This window comes from Rhinoderma darwinii, chromosome 10 (assembly GCF_050947455.1).
Source record: "Rhinoderma darwinii isolate aRhiDar2 chromosome 10, aRhiDar2.hap1, whole genome shotgun sequence".
Lineage (NCBI taxonomy): Eukaryota > Metazoa > Chordata > Amphibia > Anura > Rhinodermatidae > Rhinoderma > Rhinoderma darwinii.
This window is the reverse complement of record NC_134696.1, coordinates 66,984,621-67,002,397: the sequence shown is the minus strand read 5'-3', so window position 1 is coordinate 67,002,397 and position 17,777 is coordinate 66,984,621. Positions and strand designations below refer to the sequence as shown.

Genomic DNA, 17,777 nt, shown 5'->3' with positions numbered 1-17,777 from the left:
AGATGTATTTGCAGCCTTTGGCAGCAAATGTATTTTCTAGAAACATGTCCCTCCTTTAAGGAGTCATTCTGCTATCTGATTTATAAATAACTACATTTTCAAGTTTCATTTATTATTTGACATCTATTGAGTTTGAACATCCTAATCATGAATTGTTACACTATATTTTATTAGCACCTACATTGAGCCTAATATCAAACATCCCACGGAGCTGAAATGTAGGTGTATCGTTTTAGAAAATAAATTGAAGTTCTTTAAACATTGGGTTATTTATTCCCTGCATGAATGAAAATGTATAAAATAAACAGCCATGTTTTTTAGATAAACATATAAGCAACAATGCATCCTGTTGAGTACTAAACATTGCTGTTTAGAATTAGCGCATCTAAGACAGTGTCTACAAGAAGCAGCTGTGACCAGTGTCATCACATTCTCATCTATCATATGTCCTGAGATTTCACCTCACATTCCACCCTTTTACCACAGCTAGCAAAAAAGCTACTGGTAAAAGAAAGATTATCTTTCTTTTATTAGTTGTAACAGGGTGATATTTTGTCTGTGACTGGTGTCCTTTTTGGCATAATGTTATATTACCACTGTTCCACCATTAAATCAATCATTCTGTTGATACTTAAGTCTGGAGAGTCAAAAATGTCAGTAGAGAAAATACTAGAACCAACAGGACTATTAGGACCAAAATTGGAAGAAGATCCTGATGTTAGTGCTTCTAGCCAGTCTGCTGGATCAAAAGCAGCATTAGACGAAGAAGATGAAGATGATGATGGAGACATACTATTGTCCTGGTGATCTGGTGAAGATGGCATTTCAATTTGATCTGGAGAAAAGACAGCTGAAAGACTATCCTGACCAGATAGGAAATCGTAATTTTCAGACACAGGAAAGTCTAGCATTCCAGAACTGGATATAATTGAGGGTGGTTGAACATCCATGCAACACTGAATCTGTTTCACAAAATTACCATTTTGCGCTGCAGGTAATGAATTTTGATGATTGATGACAGAATGTATGTTTTCCATTGAGATGGTATCAACGTGCATTAATTCATCTACAAAATAAAAAAGAATTGTATGGGACATAAGATAAGGATTATACATGTACACATTTTTAGGATGTTAACCTCTTTAGCACATCTCAACATAAAAAGTTTTAACTCTTTAAATATATACTGTAGGTAATAACCTATTTAATTGATACCTCTTTATCAGGACATGTTCACATGTAGTAGATTCCTTTCGAAAATTTCCATGGCTGGAACCCCCTTAGCACATCTGAATGGGGTTGTTTCTGTAGCATGTGCATGGCATACTAGATGTGTATTAGGCTGGGTTCACACGTGGCGGAATTTCACTTAAATTCCGCTGCGGACACTCCGCAGCGTTAATCCGCAGCGGAGCCGTTTCTGCATTGACTTCCACTTCTATTTAGAAGTGTTCGTTTAGACGATGCGTAACATTCCGCTGCGGAGCATAGGCTGCGGAGCGGAATTTGGTGTCCGCAGCATGCTCTGTCTGTTGCGGAGCAGTGGCGGACTCATGGCGGAATTTCTCCATTGACTTCAATGGAGATTCTAAGTTCCGCAATGAAGTCCGCAGCTGTCATGCACATGTTATGTGTGCTGCGGATACGTCTTGCTTTTTTAACTTGACATTTCTTCATTCTGGCTGGACCTATGTATTTCTAGGTCTACAGCCAGACTGAGGAAGTCAATGGGGCTCCCGTAATGACGGGAGCGTTGCTAGGAGACGTCTGTAAATAGTCACTGTCCAGGGTGCTGAAAGAGTTAAGCGATCAGCAGTAACTGTTTCTGCACCCTGGATAGTGACTACCGATCCCAATATACAGCAACCTGTCAAAAAATATAAGTTCATACTTACCGAGAACTCCCTGCTTCTGTCTCCAGTCCGGCCTCCCAGGATGACGTTTCAGTCTAAGTGACGGCTGCAGCCAATCACAGGCCAAGCACAGGCTGCAGCGGTCACATGGACTGGCGCGTCAGCCAGGGAGGTCGGGCTGGATGCCGAAAGAGGGACGCGTCACCAAGACAACGGCCGGTAAGTATGAAATTCGTTTACTTTCACTAGGGAAAGTGCTGTCCCTTCTCTCTATCCTGCACTGAATAGGGAGAAGGGAAGCACTTTTCCCGCAGTCCGCAGCAGCTAGTCCGCATCAATTTACTGCACATTTTGTGCAGATCCGCAGCAGAATCTGCAACGCAGATTCTGTGCGGCATTGATGCGGACAGTTGCGGAGGAAATCCGCCACGTGTGGTCATGCCCTTATATTGCTGGAGACGGGTCGTTGATACAGAATTTGTTATTTATTTGTCATATTTTGCATCATGGAGGATGTCTTGCCTTTTGCAACATTACAGGATAAAAGGTTTAACTGGAAAGACTTGAGCTGCTTAAACATATTTGTTAAAATTGCTGATTTTCAACAGGATCAACAGGCAATCTAAAGTGTATGGGGGCCTCCCGATGGAGCATGTTAGGAGAAAGGAGGATCCGCATGTGGGATGACCATTTGTTCCCATGGGAGATAAGTTGGTGTCAGAGTTGTTTATTCCTGTTTGTTGGGTGAAACAGTTGTCGGGAAACAAATGTTTGGCTCACAGCTATTGCAAGTGTATATCATTATGTCAGCTTTAACTCTTTTTTAACTTTACTATTTCAGTGTTACTATGTAATTTTATAACAATTTTAACTTAAACTTTCAAAAGTGCAAATGTATTTATTGTTGTACACATGTGGCATTACAATTTTATATTGTAGATATACTGTATCATTGGATGGCAATGAGTTAATTCAGTGTTTGGACTATAAGGCTGGGTTCACACGGCCATGTTACGTCCGTAATGTACGGAACGTATTTCGGCCGGAAAACCCGGACCGAATACAGTGCAGGGAGCCGATTACAGTACGGGACAGTAGTTCCACGCAGAGGCAGGGACTCCTAGCATCGTACACCACTATGATGCTAGGAGCCCGGCTCCCTGCACTGTGTTCGGTCCGGGTCTTCCGGCCGAAATACGTTCCGTACCTTACGGACGTAACATGGTCGTGTGAACCCAGCCTCAGACGAAACATGAGTTTCTAATGAAGTACCACATGAACATCTCAAAAGAGATTTCCTTGCATTGATTTCTGCAAGGCAAAACTGCTAATCACTGATCTTCTGCATTCCTATATTCAAACTTTATGAATTGCCTGCATTCAATATAATTATACTTAAAGTGGTGTATAGCAAATGCCAAGAAATATGTTAAATGTTAAATTGCTTCATTTATTTTCTATATGTAATAATTATAAATACCAACCTGTGCGTAATAGTGTCTCGTCTTCTAATATGTCATCAATTGACTGAGAAACGGCCATCTAGAGACAAACAAATAATGTATTTCAAGTTTGTTACATAACTCTGGAATATTTCTGACTTACCTAAATGTACATTGATCAATATACCTGTGCTTTCTGTATGGCCTCTTGAAGCTCTTCCTCAAAGGACCGAGGCTTCTGTACAGGACTTTCTGGACTTGCTGTGATCTGCATGGGAAGCTCAAAGTCCTTGCCAATTACCTCACTGGGGGAAGTCTGCAACAACTGGGGAATAAAGATCTTAAAAGCTTTAACCAGTTCAGGACCGGGCTATTTTGAGCCTTCAGAACCAGACACCGTTTAGCCCTTTTAAGCACGTGTTAGTTAAATGGCTATAACTTTTTTATTTGTTGGGCTAACTACGTGATTTTTGCAATGTTTTTTCTGTAGACAATGCAGGTTTATTTTTTATCATTTTTATACACATCCTTTTTGCAATTTTAGAATCTTTGTTCTTAAAGTTTGAAAATAATAGTGAAAAAAAGAAGCTTTTTTACGTTCGAGCTATTTTTTTGGGTAATAAAATAGTTTTACCCTAAAATAGACCTTTTATTTGTGATAGTCATTGTCTAGCGTAAATTTTAATACATTATATGTCTATATTAGGGTAATTGGGTCCGGGCTAGAGTTACGACAATGATTGGCGGGAGGGGAACGTTTTTTTAGGATGGGTGTTTTATGTGTATTTATTATTCATTTTTTTTTGCACTTTAATTTACTTTTATTTTTTTATTACTATGGTCTTTCCTTCAAAGGTCAAAAAAGACCTTTGGGGCACTTTATATAATTTTTTTCTTTCTTTTACACCATGTTTTTCCACTGTAATTGGGGTTGCACAGCAGCCCCAGTTACAGGGGAAATCAGCCCTCTCATAGTGACGATTGTCACTAATAGGGCTGTGCTGGGTCTAGTAAGACCCAGCAGCAGTCTGCCAGTAACGGCATCCGGCGATCATGTGACCAGTCACATGAACACCGGGAGCAATAGAGACAGCGGCCGCTGCCTCTATTCCTATACACAGCGTTCATTGAGCGCTGTGTACAAGTGATAAGAGAAGACAGAAGCAGCGAAAGCTGCTTCTATCTTCTCCTCAGGGTCCCCGGCAGTCACTGACAGCCGGAGACCTGACATTCAGCTGCCCGATCGCTCAGGCAGCAAGTTAAAATCTGAGCTGTAAAAGGTATATGGCTCGGGTTATAAGGACCCTGACCGCTGGCCGTAAAAACACAGCCTGCGGTCGGGACCCAGTTAAAGGGTAACTAAACTTTCAAAAAACTTCTGACATGTCCAAGTGACATATCAGAAGTTTTTATCGGTGGGGGCCTGAGCACTGAGACCCCCACCGATCGCTAAAACGAAGCTGCAGAAATGCTTAGGTGAACGCTGAGCCACTAAGTTTCTGATCGGCTATTTTCAGAAAGCTGAGCAATTGGTGTATGTGCTCAATAGAAAGTTCATGAGCCTATACACCAACTGCTCGGCTTTCCGAGAAAAGTCTATCAGACTAAGCGGCTCATCACTCACCCGAGCGCTTCTGACACTTTGTTTTAGCGATCAGTGGGGGTGTCAGTGCTTAGACCCCCACCAATCAAATCCTCTGACATGTCACTATGATATGTCAGAAGTTATTTGAAGGTTTAGTTACCCTTTAACTTTTCCATTAAATACAAATAACTAGTTGCATGCTGGTGCTTTACAATTACTAGAAGGCAACTAAAAAGTCTCCATATTGGAGAGAACACACATCTGGAATAAAATATGCAGTCTGTGGTAATCAGAATTCAGTAAAGGTGTTTATAGGGAAATATTAGGTTGGTATTCTGTCTATAAAGAGGTTATGCTTACAGTTTGAAGAAAAGTTACACTCAAAACTGGTGCATTCAAATTTGATAGCATTTAATCCCAATACAAGCTACACTGCATTGAAAAATACATTAGAAACTATATGGTCTCTTTTGTATTCATTTATATTGCATTTCTATAGCTATGTAAATTAACAATTTACTTACCATATAGCTTTCATTAACTTCTGTGCTCATCAACTGCTCCTGCACAGGTGGTGCTAATTCAGGCCTGTTATTGTTGAGACTATATAGATATTGTGGATCTTCGGTATCTGCTTTAGCACAAGAAATTGTCACAGATTCATCTATTTCTGTTTTAATAGATGTCCTAGTGTTCAACTTCTCATTCTTCCTCCGGTTTTTTAATCGTTTGTGCATTTCTAATTCTACTCGTAGGTCTTCTGCTTGTTTTTGCTCTTGGAGCAATTTCCACGTCAGGTTTTCAATCACCTTCTGCTTCTCAAGGAGAACTTGGTCATCATCAATTCCCTGCATCATCATGTCTTTGTCTTGGATTGTTATTTGTATATCAGAACTCTCTGTAAGATTGCAAGTTGTTTGAGATGTCTCATGTAGACCCTCAGCAGAAGATGGTGATAGGGAATTCTGAAACATGCAAAGTGCGGTGGGTGTAGTGTCACGTGTTGATTGTTTTTGGAGAGAAGACAGTTCAATGACTGGAGTTATCAAGCCCGCACTTTGAATGGGGGCTGGAATGGTCTTCGTACGTGGGAGTTGGTAAAGCCTAAGGCGTTCCAGTAAAGCTGGTTTTGTTCCTGATACAGGTAGCCCTCTTTTGCGTAGATGTTGGCGCAATTCTGAAACCTTACAAAATTAGTGATATCATAAAGTTTTAGGAATGAATCAGGTTTACATTGCGAAGTACAATAAGGTAATAAGTACATGTAAAATAAATACATTTTATCCTTAATTCTTAAGTTTTCTTTTACCATCAACTTCCTATGAAAACATTTGTCATTAGATACTTGTACTTTAAAGCGAGACATCTGTAATTTGCTGAAAAACAGTTACTAGTTGACACTGAGAGTGTCTGCTATATGGCTCCCTGAACCAGAGTTTAGGGGCTGTATACGTTTGTTCTCTGGATATCATAGCATAAAGGAAGAAAATTATTTAAGCTTCACACAAAATATGATTTACATAAGATCTTATTATGTGATATGTATTGAATACAACTAGAGAATAATGTTTCCACACTTACTGTGAGATCATCCAAGTTTGTTGGCAACATCTCTGATTTCAGAAAATGGTTTGTTGGTGAATTGGGCACTGGGGCCATGGCTGTACCAGATGTAGATGAAAGATTTATGGCGGGTGCACCAGCTTGTGTAGCTCCTGTAAAGCTAATCACCTGATCTGCTGAGATACTAAAAGAGATTTATTTATGAATTAATTTGATTCTACTCTATACGGGAAATTGCTGTAGATACACATTCTAATTTAGCATGTGCTTATTTAGATTATGAAATACCTTGTTGTCAGAGGGTGAACAGTTTGAACACAAAAAGTTTGGTTTTGCTGCTGGTTAAGAATCTGCAACTGGAGGAAAATTTGTTGCTGTTGCAGCAAACGAGAATAGGCTGCATCCATTGCAACTGGAGACCTGTCTGCCTTCTGATCTGGTGGAATGTATTGATGATACTTCAGTTTCTTCACCTTGGGCTTAGAATCTTTGATTTTTTTTTGTCTTTGGCTCTTTCCCATGTCAGATGACTTAGTCGGAACCTTAATGAACCAAAACAAAATTGTCATTATGGTGTAATGCCGGAATGTAAGTAGTTTTTTTTTAAATCTTGTAACTAATTACAATCTGAAGTTTTTCTATTAAAACATAAAGGAGGGTTAAGAGATATTGTAGGACCAAGCAGTGAAAGCACATCACCCAATTCAACATCAACTGGAAATACCCATCATGAGTTATATAACTATTTAACAATGCTTTAATGACCAGGCCATTTTTAATTTTTTCATTTTAATTTTCCCTCTTCGCACTTCCTAGAGCCATAACATTTAAAACTTTTTTATTTTCCCATTGACAATTTCTTATGACTGGACACCCCCTTTAATAGGAGTACAAAGCTGGCAGACCTGGATGCCTTCATTAAGCCCCAAACTAACAGCACCCAGCGATTGTGTAGCTGGGGAGTGGCGAGCTGTAGGAGGGGGCTGCCCCCTTCTTTCTAACAGTTTACATGCTGTGGTCACTATTGTCCCCAGCATCTTAGTGGTTAAACAGCTGGGATTGGAGTTATCTTCGCTCCTAGCAGTTAGACCATGGTGTCAGCTGTAATATACAGGTGACACACATAATGTGTGGAGCGAGCTTAGCCCGTGAGCCCGCTCCATACAACCATCCTCCCCCTACGACGTACAAACAGCGGTTGTAACTGGGTTAATGAGAGACAATAATTTGGCTCAGAACTGCACATTGTGACTCTCTAAAGATGATAAAAGGTTTTAAGAGTTATCGTAGTACCTGAAACACATGTATAAAAGTGTTATATTTATGCTACAATTTGACTTGTTAATAGGGCCCTAACAAATTGGGCCTGTTAAAAGAAAAGCATTGTCATTTAGTTGTAATGTACTGTATACTAAGCCTTTCATGGATTGCAGACCAGTACTGTAGTTTGCATGGTTATCTAACACATGGTTATCTAACACATGTAGAAGGAGATGTTGATACCATGTGGTCTTTTTTTAGGATAGATGAGTAGTTTTAAATGTAAAAGACAAGTTCACAATAAGTCTGCTTAATTTCCAAAACTTGAATAATGAACAAGGCTTTTAGTCTAATGCCAGATAGAAAGTAGATGTTTTTGTTTTATTTGAATGGGAGAAGGTTGTAATACTGTGAACTGCCGCTACAAGTCTGTTGTCGATTCCCAGTACGAGCAGATAAGGAATGAAGGGGAAGTAGCGTTTGTACAAGCGTGGCGGCCCCTTCAGAGCATCTGATCGGCGGGGGTGCGGTAGTCCGACTGGATGCCCCCTTTAATAGGAGCACAAAGGTGGCAGACCTGGGGGCCTTCATTAAGCCCCAAACCAACTGCACCACACGATCGTGTAGCATGGGGGGGTCGAAGGGCTGTTGGAGCGGGTTGCCCCCTTCTTTCTAACAGCTTAGATGGCATGGTAATTATTGATCGTGGCATAGAAGTAGCTAAACAGATGGCATCGGAGTTATCCTCGATTCCAGCAGTTAGACGAGGGTGTCAGTTGTAATATACAGGTGAAACACGTAGCGTATGGTGCGTGCACAGTCTTTGAGCCTTGTGAGCCTACTCCATACAACCACCTTCCCCATAGGCCGTACAAACACAGTGGGCAGTCGTAAATGAATTAATGAGAACTGTGCTGTAATACATTGGCTCAGAGCTAGACATTGTGACTCTCTAAAGTTGATAACAGGTTTTCACAGTTATCGTGGTACCTGCAACATGTATAAAAACTGTTATATTTATGCTACAATTTGACTTGTTAATAGGTTATGCCTTTGAGACCCTAATAAATTGGGCCTGTTAAAAAGAAAGGATAGTTATTTATTGAAATGTACTGTATACTAACCATTTCATGGATTGCAGAGTAGTACTGTAGGTTGTATGGTTATCTAACACATGTAGGAGGAGGTGTTGATACTGAGTCTTTTTATTTAGGATGTATGAGTAGTTTTGGAGAGTTTTAAATGTAAAGGAGAATTTCATAATAAGTCTCCTTCATTTCAAAAACTTGAATAATGAACAAGGCTTCTAGTTTAATGCGAGATAGAAAGTAGATTCTTTCTTTGAAATCGTCATGTCCGCGGTCGCTAACCGCCGGCTTCCCCCTCTTACCGGCAGCCGCGACCGCAGGACTATGCATCTTCGCCAGCTTCTCCCTTCCCAGGGACGCCGATGCACTCTGCTCTCTCCTCCTCCCCCAGCCTGTGCCCATGGGGTGTGCGCGTGCTTGTCCCAGTTCTTAAAGGGCCAGCGCGCACACCAGTAAAAGAGTCCCCAGCCTATCCCTAAATATTCTGGACTATTTAAGGAACTCTGCCCACTATCCCAGTGCCTGAGCAATGTTGTTACTAACCCAGTGTTAGTCTGTGAAGGTTCCGTATCCTGTTTCCTAAATCATGTGTCGGTGACTAGTTCTGTATCCTGAGTCCTGTATTTTGTATCGTGTGTACTGTGTCCGTGACGGGTCCTGTATCCTGAGTCTTATGTCTGTGACCAGTCCTGTATCCTGAGTCCTGTGTCTGTGACCAGTCCTGTATCCTGAGTCCAGTAATCCGACACCAGCCTTCTTCCAGTAATCCAGCTGCAGGCTGCTCACAGTAATCCGGCACCAGAATGCTTCCAGTAATCCGACTCCAGCCTGCTTCCAGTAATCCGGCACCAGCCTGCTACAAGTAATCTGGCACCAGCTTGTATCAGCTACCTGCAATCTGACTGTGTCTAGGTACCACCAAGGAACCATCTACCAATGACTGAATTATACCTGTCTGGCTAGCAGCTACTTCATTGCGGCAGAGTAGCTCAGTGATTTCACAACCCCATTGGATGTTACAGTTTGCTTAGGCCATGAGTCCCGCTGGCAAACTTAAGACTGCTGTTCAAGTCATGCAAGACGATAGGCGAGACCTCTGATTATGCCAAGATCAGCTTTTGCAGGCAGTTAACACCTTCGCCAATTGCCTGGACATTGCTCCTGTTCCTTTCCCAGTAGCTCCACAAGCTTTTGCTCCTTCCACTCCTCAGCCAGCCGTAGCCCCAGTCAGCTCCGGAGCCGGAATCTCCTTGCCAATTCCACCCCATTACGATGGAGAAGCGAAAAAATTTTAGACTTTCTCAACCAATGCAAAATACATTTCAAGTTACATGCTCATATATTTCCGTCAAATCAGTCCAGAGTAGCCTTCATTGTTTGCCTGTTGTCTGGTAAGGCCCTAGCATGGGCGAATCCTCTCTGGGAAAGTGAGGGACCAGAGTCTTCCAATCTGCAGCTTTTTATAGTCACTTTCGCAGAGTGTTTGAGGAACCTGGCCGTACTTCTTCAGCCGCTGCTTCACTTCTGTCACTACGTCAAGCAAATTCGACTGTTTGAGAATATGCCATCCAATTCTGTGCCCTCACAGCAGGGCTTGCTTGGAATAATGAGGCCCTGGTGACAATGTTCTGGCAAGGATTAGTCAGTAGGAATAAAGATGAGCTGGCAGGTCATAATCTTCCTCCTACTCTGGATGCCCTGATTCTATTGGCTACCTGCATAGACCTGAGGTACGGAAATGCACTCAAGAAGCCCTCCAAGAGAAAAAGTCTCCTAGACTGGCGCCTAACTTTCAAAGACCCCTGCTACCTTCTTCCGCCACTACCTTCGAAGAGCCTATGCAGGTTAACCAGCTCAGACTATGGGACCAAGAGCAGCAAACAGACATTCTGCTAACCTGTGTATGTACTGTGGGAGAAAAGGTCATTTTGTGCTTCAGTATCCTCAGAAGTCGGGAAACTCCAGTACCTAGGGTTGATAAGAGAGACTACATTAGGTGAACTAAAACCTTCTGCAAAACTCTCTCCTAGACTCTCGATTACAGTGTCTATTTTCACGGGTGAAGCATCCCATTCTGTCTCAGCCTGTCTGGATTCTGGAGCAGCAGGGAACTTCATACACCAGGCCTTAGTAGACCATCTCCAATTACCCACGACTCCTCTAAACAAACCTCTGGCTGTGGTTTCAGTGAATAGATATCCATTGCCAGACCCAATTCTCTCCATCACTGATCCATTGAGATTACAAGTGGGGGCACTACACTCAGAACAAATAGTCTTCTATGTTTTACCTGAGGCTATTAACCCAGTCCTGCTTGGCGGACCCTGGCTTTGCAAGCATGCTCCCATCCTGGAATTGTGGAGACATTCTTCAATGGGGGCCCCGCCGCCAACACAATGGTCTGCCTGTGGTTCTTCATGCCCGACCTCCAGTGTCTCAGTCGCTCCCTGGCCTACCTCCACAATATGCCTGCTATACAGACGTATTCAGTAAGAAGGAAGCTGAGACCTTGCCTCCGCATCATCCATACGACTGTCCAATCGAGTTGCTTCCTGGGACTTTACCTCCTCATGGACGGGTATATCCTCTCTCTCTGCCCGAGACTGAAGCTATGTCTGCATATGTTAAGGAAAGCCTTGAGAGGGGGCTTATTAGGAAGTCAACTTCTCCAGCCGTATCTGGATTTTCCTTTGTAGATAAAAAAAGATGGGTGCCTCTGGCCTTGCATAGACTAACGTGGTCTGAATAAGATCACTGTCAAAAACAAGTAGTTTGAGTCAAGACTTTCACAATGCTGGATCTATGTGTGGCTTATAACTTGATTAGCATCCGTAAAGGTCATGAGTTAAAAACCACATTCAACACCAGAGATGATCACTACGAGTATCTCGTGATGCCCTTCGGATTATGTAATGCTCCACCTGTTTTCCAGGAATTTGTGAACGACATATTCCGAGATCTATTGTATGTCTTTGTGGTGGTGTATCTGTACGATATCTTGATCTACTCACCTGATCTGACGATACGCAAGAAGCATGTTCACCAAGTCCTGTCGCAGTTAAGGGGGAACAACCTCTACACCAAAATTGGAAAAGTGCGTGTTCGCAAAGAAATTCTTGCCCTTCCTGGGCTATATAATTTCCGATCATGGACTCCAAATAGATCCTGAATAAGTAAAGTCGGTCCTGGATTGACCTTGTCCCCAAGGTCTCCGTGCTATACAGAGGTTCCTAGGAGTTGCAAATTTCTATTGTCAGTTTATCCCTAATTTCTCATCGCTGACTACTTCCAACTCTGCCTTCTCCAAAAATGGGACAAACACAAAAAGTTGGACCCCTGAAGCAGAATCTGCATTCATTAAGCTTAAAAGCTCCTTTACTTGGCCTCCGTTCTTCATCATCCAGATGTTTCACAGTAGTTCTCATTGGAGGTAGATGCGTCTTCCACTGAAGCACTTCTATTTCAGAGAAACTCTAAAGGAAAATCTATTCCCTGTGGCTTCTACTCTAAACTCTTCTTTGTAGCAGAAAGGAACTACTCCATTGGAGACCGTGAGCTTTTGGCCATCAAAGTGACCCTCGAGGAGTGGAGGCATTTATTAGAAGGTTCTGCACATCCAGTAGTCATCTATACTTATCACAAAAATCTCACCTACTTACAGTCGGCACAAAGTTTAAATCCAAGTCAGGCCAGGTGGTCGCTTTTCTTTGCGAGGTTTAATTTTCAAGTTAATTTTCGTCCAGTGGAAAAAAACATCAGAGCAGACGCTCCATCCGGCTCGATTGAGACTAGCAACCATGAAGAGGATCTACAGCACATCATTGAACCCTCACACATACTAGCTCTTACTCCTCTGCATATCGAAGACATTCCTCCAGGGAAAACCCTGCAGACAGGAAAAATATTCTCTCCTGGGATCACAACTCCAAGTTGGCAGGCCATTCTGGCATTCGAAAAACCCGGGATTTCATCACCCGCCACTATTAATGGCCCACGCTACCCAAGGATGTCCAAGACTTTGTTTCCACCTGTACACCGGTACCAAGTGTGCCCAAAACAAAATTGCTTACTCCAAGCCTGTGGGCCTACTCAAACCTCTGCCGGTCCCTGATAGTCCCTGGCAGCATATTGCAATTGATTTTATTACAAATCTTCCTCACTCTGATGGCTGCACTACTGTCTGGGTCGTTTTAGATAATTTTTCTTAGATGTCACATTTCATTCCTCTGTCTGGTCTTCCTTTTCATTCAGCATGTTTTTCGTCTGCACGGATTGCCTCTCCACATTGCCTCTGATCGGGGCGTACAGTTGACATTACAGAAATATCTCCTCAGACATGAGTACACTATGTTACAACAATTTTTCACGTCTTATCCTACAGATCTATATTGTTGTTCAATTCATATATATAGGTGTATTTTTTTATCTTCACAGTCAAATATATTTTCCACAGAGGAAAGGTCAACTAAAGCAATTGCTTTTACAGATGGGTCCACTCCAGGGCCGGCCTTAGGATAGATGGCGCCCTGTGCCAAATTATCTTTCGGCGCCCCACCCCATGATAAAAAAATTGCCCCATAAAAACAGTATAATGCCCCCCACAGTACAATTCCCTATATACTGCCCACACAGTATAATGCCCCTTTAGTGCCCCCATACAGTATAATAATAATATAATATATTATAACCCTTTCAAGGACACAGTATTTTGTCCTCTAATTGTGCCCACACAGTATTATGCCCGCTAAGTGCCACACACAGTAGTACCCCTACACAATATAATGTCCGCTTAGTGGCCCCCACACAGTACAATGCCCCCCTCCTCTGGCTGCCACACACAGCCCCCCCTTGTAAATAGTGCACTCCCGTAGATTGTGCCATACAGCCTCCCTGTAGATAGTGCCATACATCCCCCACCTCCCCCTTGTAGATCGTGCCATACATCCCCCACCTCCCCCTTGTAGATCGTGCCATACAGCCCCCACCTCCCCCTTGTATACAGTGCCCCCAAACAAACATTTTTTACTCACCTAGGCCCCGTTCCCACGACGAACTGAGCTGCTCCACGACTGGATCCTTGCGTAGGCTGGCGTGATCCTGTAGCCTAGTACAGAGTTTCTGTAATGGCAGGGGGTAGGGAGACGGACAAGTGAGCCCTAATCTACCCGCCACTCTGTCCCTGCCTACTTGCAACGACCCGCCCTAGGCGACGGGGTACAACTGGGCGGCGGTCCCTGCGCTCAGTAAGTGCACGACAAACACGACAAACATACAAGGAACAGAAGCAAGGAAAAGGGGCCGTTGCCCACGGCAACACCGTGAGCAACCAGAGTGGTGAACGAGCCGAGTCAAGCCAGGAGTGTGCGAGGTACAAAACGAAAAGCAGAAGAGTAGTCGGTAAGCCAGGGTCTGTATGGAGCAGGATCAAAAATAGCAGGAGCTGTAGCTGGGCCAGGAAACCACAAGGAAAGAAACACAAGCAATAACAAGCACCGAGGGACAGGAAGTGCAGGCTTAAATAGACCGAGGGCGGGAGCTAGCTGAGTCTGGCCAGGTTACGATAGGCTCTCCCACTCCTAAGCCTGCCAGCCTGAATGGTGGAAGCAGGAGTCAGTCTCAGGGATGTATTCTCAGGTGCTGACTGATTAGTTCTGGGAGTTAACCCCGATGTGCCTGGCAGATCCTTTACAGTACCCCCCCTTTTATGAGGGGCCACCGGACCCTTTCTAAGTGGACCTGGCTTACTGGGGAAACGCAGGTGGAACCTCCTGACCAATACCCCAGCGTGAACATCCCGGGCGGGTACCCAAGTCCTCTCCTCGGGCCCGTATCCTCTCCAATGGACCAGGTACTGGAGGGAGCCTTGGACCATCTTGCTGTCCACAATCCTGGCCACCTCGAATTCCACCCCCTCCGGGGTGAGGATGGGAACAGGAGGTCTCCTCGAGGGAGCCAAGGACGGGGAGCAGCGTTTGAGGAGGGAGGCATGAAACACGTCGTGTATCCGAAAAGACGGGGGTAACTCCAGCCGGAAGGAGACAGGATTGAGGACCTCAATGACCTTATACGGCCCAATAAACCGGGGAGCAAACTTCTTGGACGGAACCTTGAGACGCAAGTTCCTAGACGACAACCACACCAGATCCCCGACCATAAACAGGGGGTTAGCAGAACGTTTTTTTATCAGCCTGAGTTTTTTGTACGCTCTGGGACACCTCTAGCTTCTTCTGAACCTGGGCCCAGACTGTGCACAGTTCCCGATGAACGACCTCTACCTCAGGATTGTTGGAACTACCAGGTGAAACGGAGGAGAACCCAAAATTACAAAAAACCCAAAAACATTACATTAACATTACATTACATTACATTACATTAAACCCAAAATTACAAAAAAAAGGAGAGACCCCTGACGAGTTACTGACCCGGTTATTAAGGGAAAATTCGGCGAGGGGAATGAAAGAGACCCAATCAAATTGACAGTCAGAGACAAAACACCTTAAGTATTGTTCTAGAGATTGATTAGTCCTCTCCGTTTGGCCATTGGTTTCAGGATGGAAGGCAGAGGAGAAGGACAGATCAATCCCCAACTTCATACAGAAGGCTCTCCAAAACAATTAAACAAATTGTACCCCTCTGTCCGAAACAATATTGACAGGGACCCCATGGAGACGCAGGATGTGTTTGACAAACAAGGTAGCCAACGTTTTGGCGTTGGGTAGTTTCTTGAGGGGCACAAAGTGGCACATCTTACTGAAGCGGTCCACCACCACCCACACCACCGACTTGCCTTGGGATGGAGGCAAATCGGTGATAAAATCCATGGAGATATGTGTCCAAGGTCTCTGGGGAATGGGCAACGAACGCAGTAAGCCCGCTGGTCGGGACCTGGGAGTCTTGGACCTAGCACAAACCTCACAAGCGGCGACGTAGGCCTTAACGTCTTTAGGCAACCCAGGCCACCAATAATTTCTGGTAATGAGGTGTTTGGTACCCAGGATGCCTGGATGGCCAGATAGTGCGGAGTCATGATTTTCCCTAAGTACCCTTAGCCGGAATTGCAGGGGAACAAACAGCTTGTTCTCAGGAAGGTTCCCGGGAGCTGCACCTTGATCAGCAGCAATTTCAGAGACTAAATCAGAATCGATCGAGGAAATGATTATACCTGGAGGCAAAATACAAGCAGGATCTTCCTCCGAAGGAGGGCTGGCCATGAAGCTACACGACAGTGCATCAGCCTTAATATTTTTAGACCCAGCCCTATAGGTAACCAAAAAATTGAATCTGGTAAAAAATAACGCCCATCGAGCTTGTCTCGGGTTTAGCCTCCGGGCAGATTCTAGGAAAACCAGATTCTTGTGGTCGGTAAGGACCGTTACCTGGTGCCTAGCCCCCTCCAGGAAGTGGCGCCACTCTTCAAATGCCCATTTAATGGCTAAGAGTTCGCGGTTGCCAATATCATAGTTACTTTCAGTTGGCGAAAACTTCCTGGAGAAGTAGGCACAGGGGCGGAGATGGGTGAGGGACCTGGTACCCTGGGACAAGACAGCCCCCACTCCCACCTCAGATGCGTCAACTTCCACGATAAATGGCTCCATTTGGTTGGGCTGAACCAACACCGGGGCCGAGACAAAGCACTTCTTAAGGACCTCAAAAGCCTGGACAGCCTCAGGAGGCCAGTGGAGGAGATCAGCACCTTTGCGAGTGAGGTCCGTAAGGGGCTTAGCGATGACCGAGAAGTTAGCAATAAATCTCCTGTAATAATTAGCGAACCCCAAAAAACACTGTAACGCCTTCAGGGAGGCAGGTTGGACCCATTCCGCCACAGCCTGAACCTTGGCGGGGTCCATGCGGAATTCATGAGGAGTGAGGATTTGACCCAAAAATGGAATCTCCTGTACCCCAAACACACATTTTTCGGTTTTGGCAAACAGTTTATTTTCCCGAAGGACCTGGAGCACCTTCCTGACATGCTCCACGTGGGAGGACCAGTCCTTGGAAAACACCAGTATGTCATCAAGGTACACTACCAGAAAAATCCCCAGGTAATTTCTCAAAATCTCATTTATGAAATTCTGGAAGACCGCAGGGGCATTACACAACCCAAAGGGCATGACAAGGTATTCGAAATGGCCTTCGGGCGTGTTAAACGCAGTCTTCCACTCATCCCCCTCTTTGATGCGAATAAGGTTATACGCCCCCCGTAGATCCAATTTAGAAAACCATTGGGCCCCCTGAACCTGATTAAAGAGATCAGGAATCAAAGGAAGGGGATACTGGTTCCTTACCGTGACCTTATTCAGGCTACGGTAGTCAATGCATGGCCTAAGACCACCATCCTTCTTCCCCACGAAGAAGAAGCCAGCACCTACCGGAGAAGAAGAGGGACGAATGTAACCCTTGGCCAGGGATTCCTGGATATACACTCTCATAGCTTCACGTTCGGGACAAGAAAGATTAAATATCCTACCCTTAGGAAGCTTAGCTCCTGGTACCAATTCGATAGCGCAATCGTATTCTCTATGAGGAGGTAACACTTCGGAGGCCTCCCTAGAGAAAACATCAGCGAAGTCCTGAACAAACTCGGGTAGCGTATTCGCCTCCTTAGGGGGAGAAATAGAATTAACAGAAAAACATGACGTACAACATTCATTACCCCATTTGGTTAGCTCCCCAGTATTCCAGTCAAACGTAGGATTATGCAACTGCAACCAGGGAAGACCTAGAACCAAATCGTACGATAATCCCTGCATCAACGGTACAGAGCATTGCTCCAAATGCATGGAGCCAACAAGGAGTTCAAAAACAGGGGTATGCTGTGTAAAATAACCATTAGCAAGAGGAGTGGCGTCGATACCCACTACCGGGACAGGTTTAGGCAAATCAATAAGAGGCATAGCAAGGGACATAGCAAATTCCACAGACATGATATTAGTAGAGGACCCTGAATCCACGAAAGCACTGCCGGTAGCAGACCTACCACCAAAAG

The 17,777-nt window shown here is 44.2% G+C and overlaps 1 protein-coding gene across 1 annotated transcript in view; it reads right to left on the bottom strand.

Moving 5' to 3' along the window:
- Positions 1 to 383: 383 nt before the first annotated feature.
- Positions 384 to 17,777, bottom strand: part of LOC142662607 (myocardin-like) — a 43,854-nt gene continuing 26,460 nt past the window's right edge. Inside the window, exons 8-13 of the mRNA XM_075840819.1 lie at positions 6,732 to 6,985; positions 6,462 to 6,627; positions 5,405 to 6,064; positions 3,483 to 3,620; positions 3,338 to 3,395; positions 384 to 1,066 (exon numbers count right to left, since the gene is read on the bottom strand). Coding sequence (XP_075696934.1) covers positions 591 to 1,066; positions 3,338 to 3,395; positions 3,483 to 3,620; positions 5,405 to 6,064; positions 6,462 to 6,627; positions 6,732 to 6,985 — 1,752 coding nt within the window. The 3' untranslated portion in view covers positions 384 to 590. The remainder of the gene's footprint in view (positions 1,067 to 3,337; positions 3,396 to 3,482; positions 3,621 to 5,404; positions 6,065 to 6,461; positions 6,628 to 6,731; positions 6,986 to 17,777) is intronic.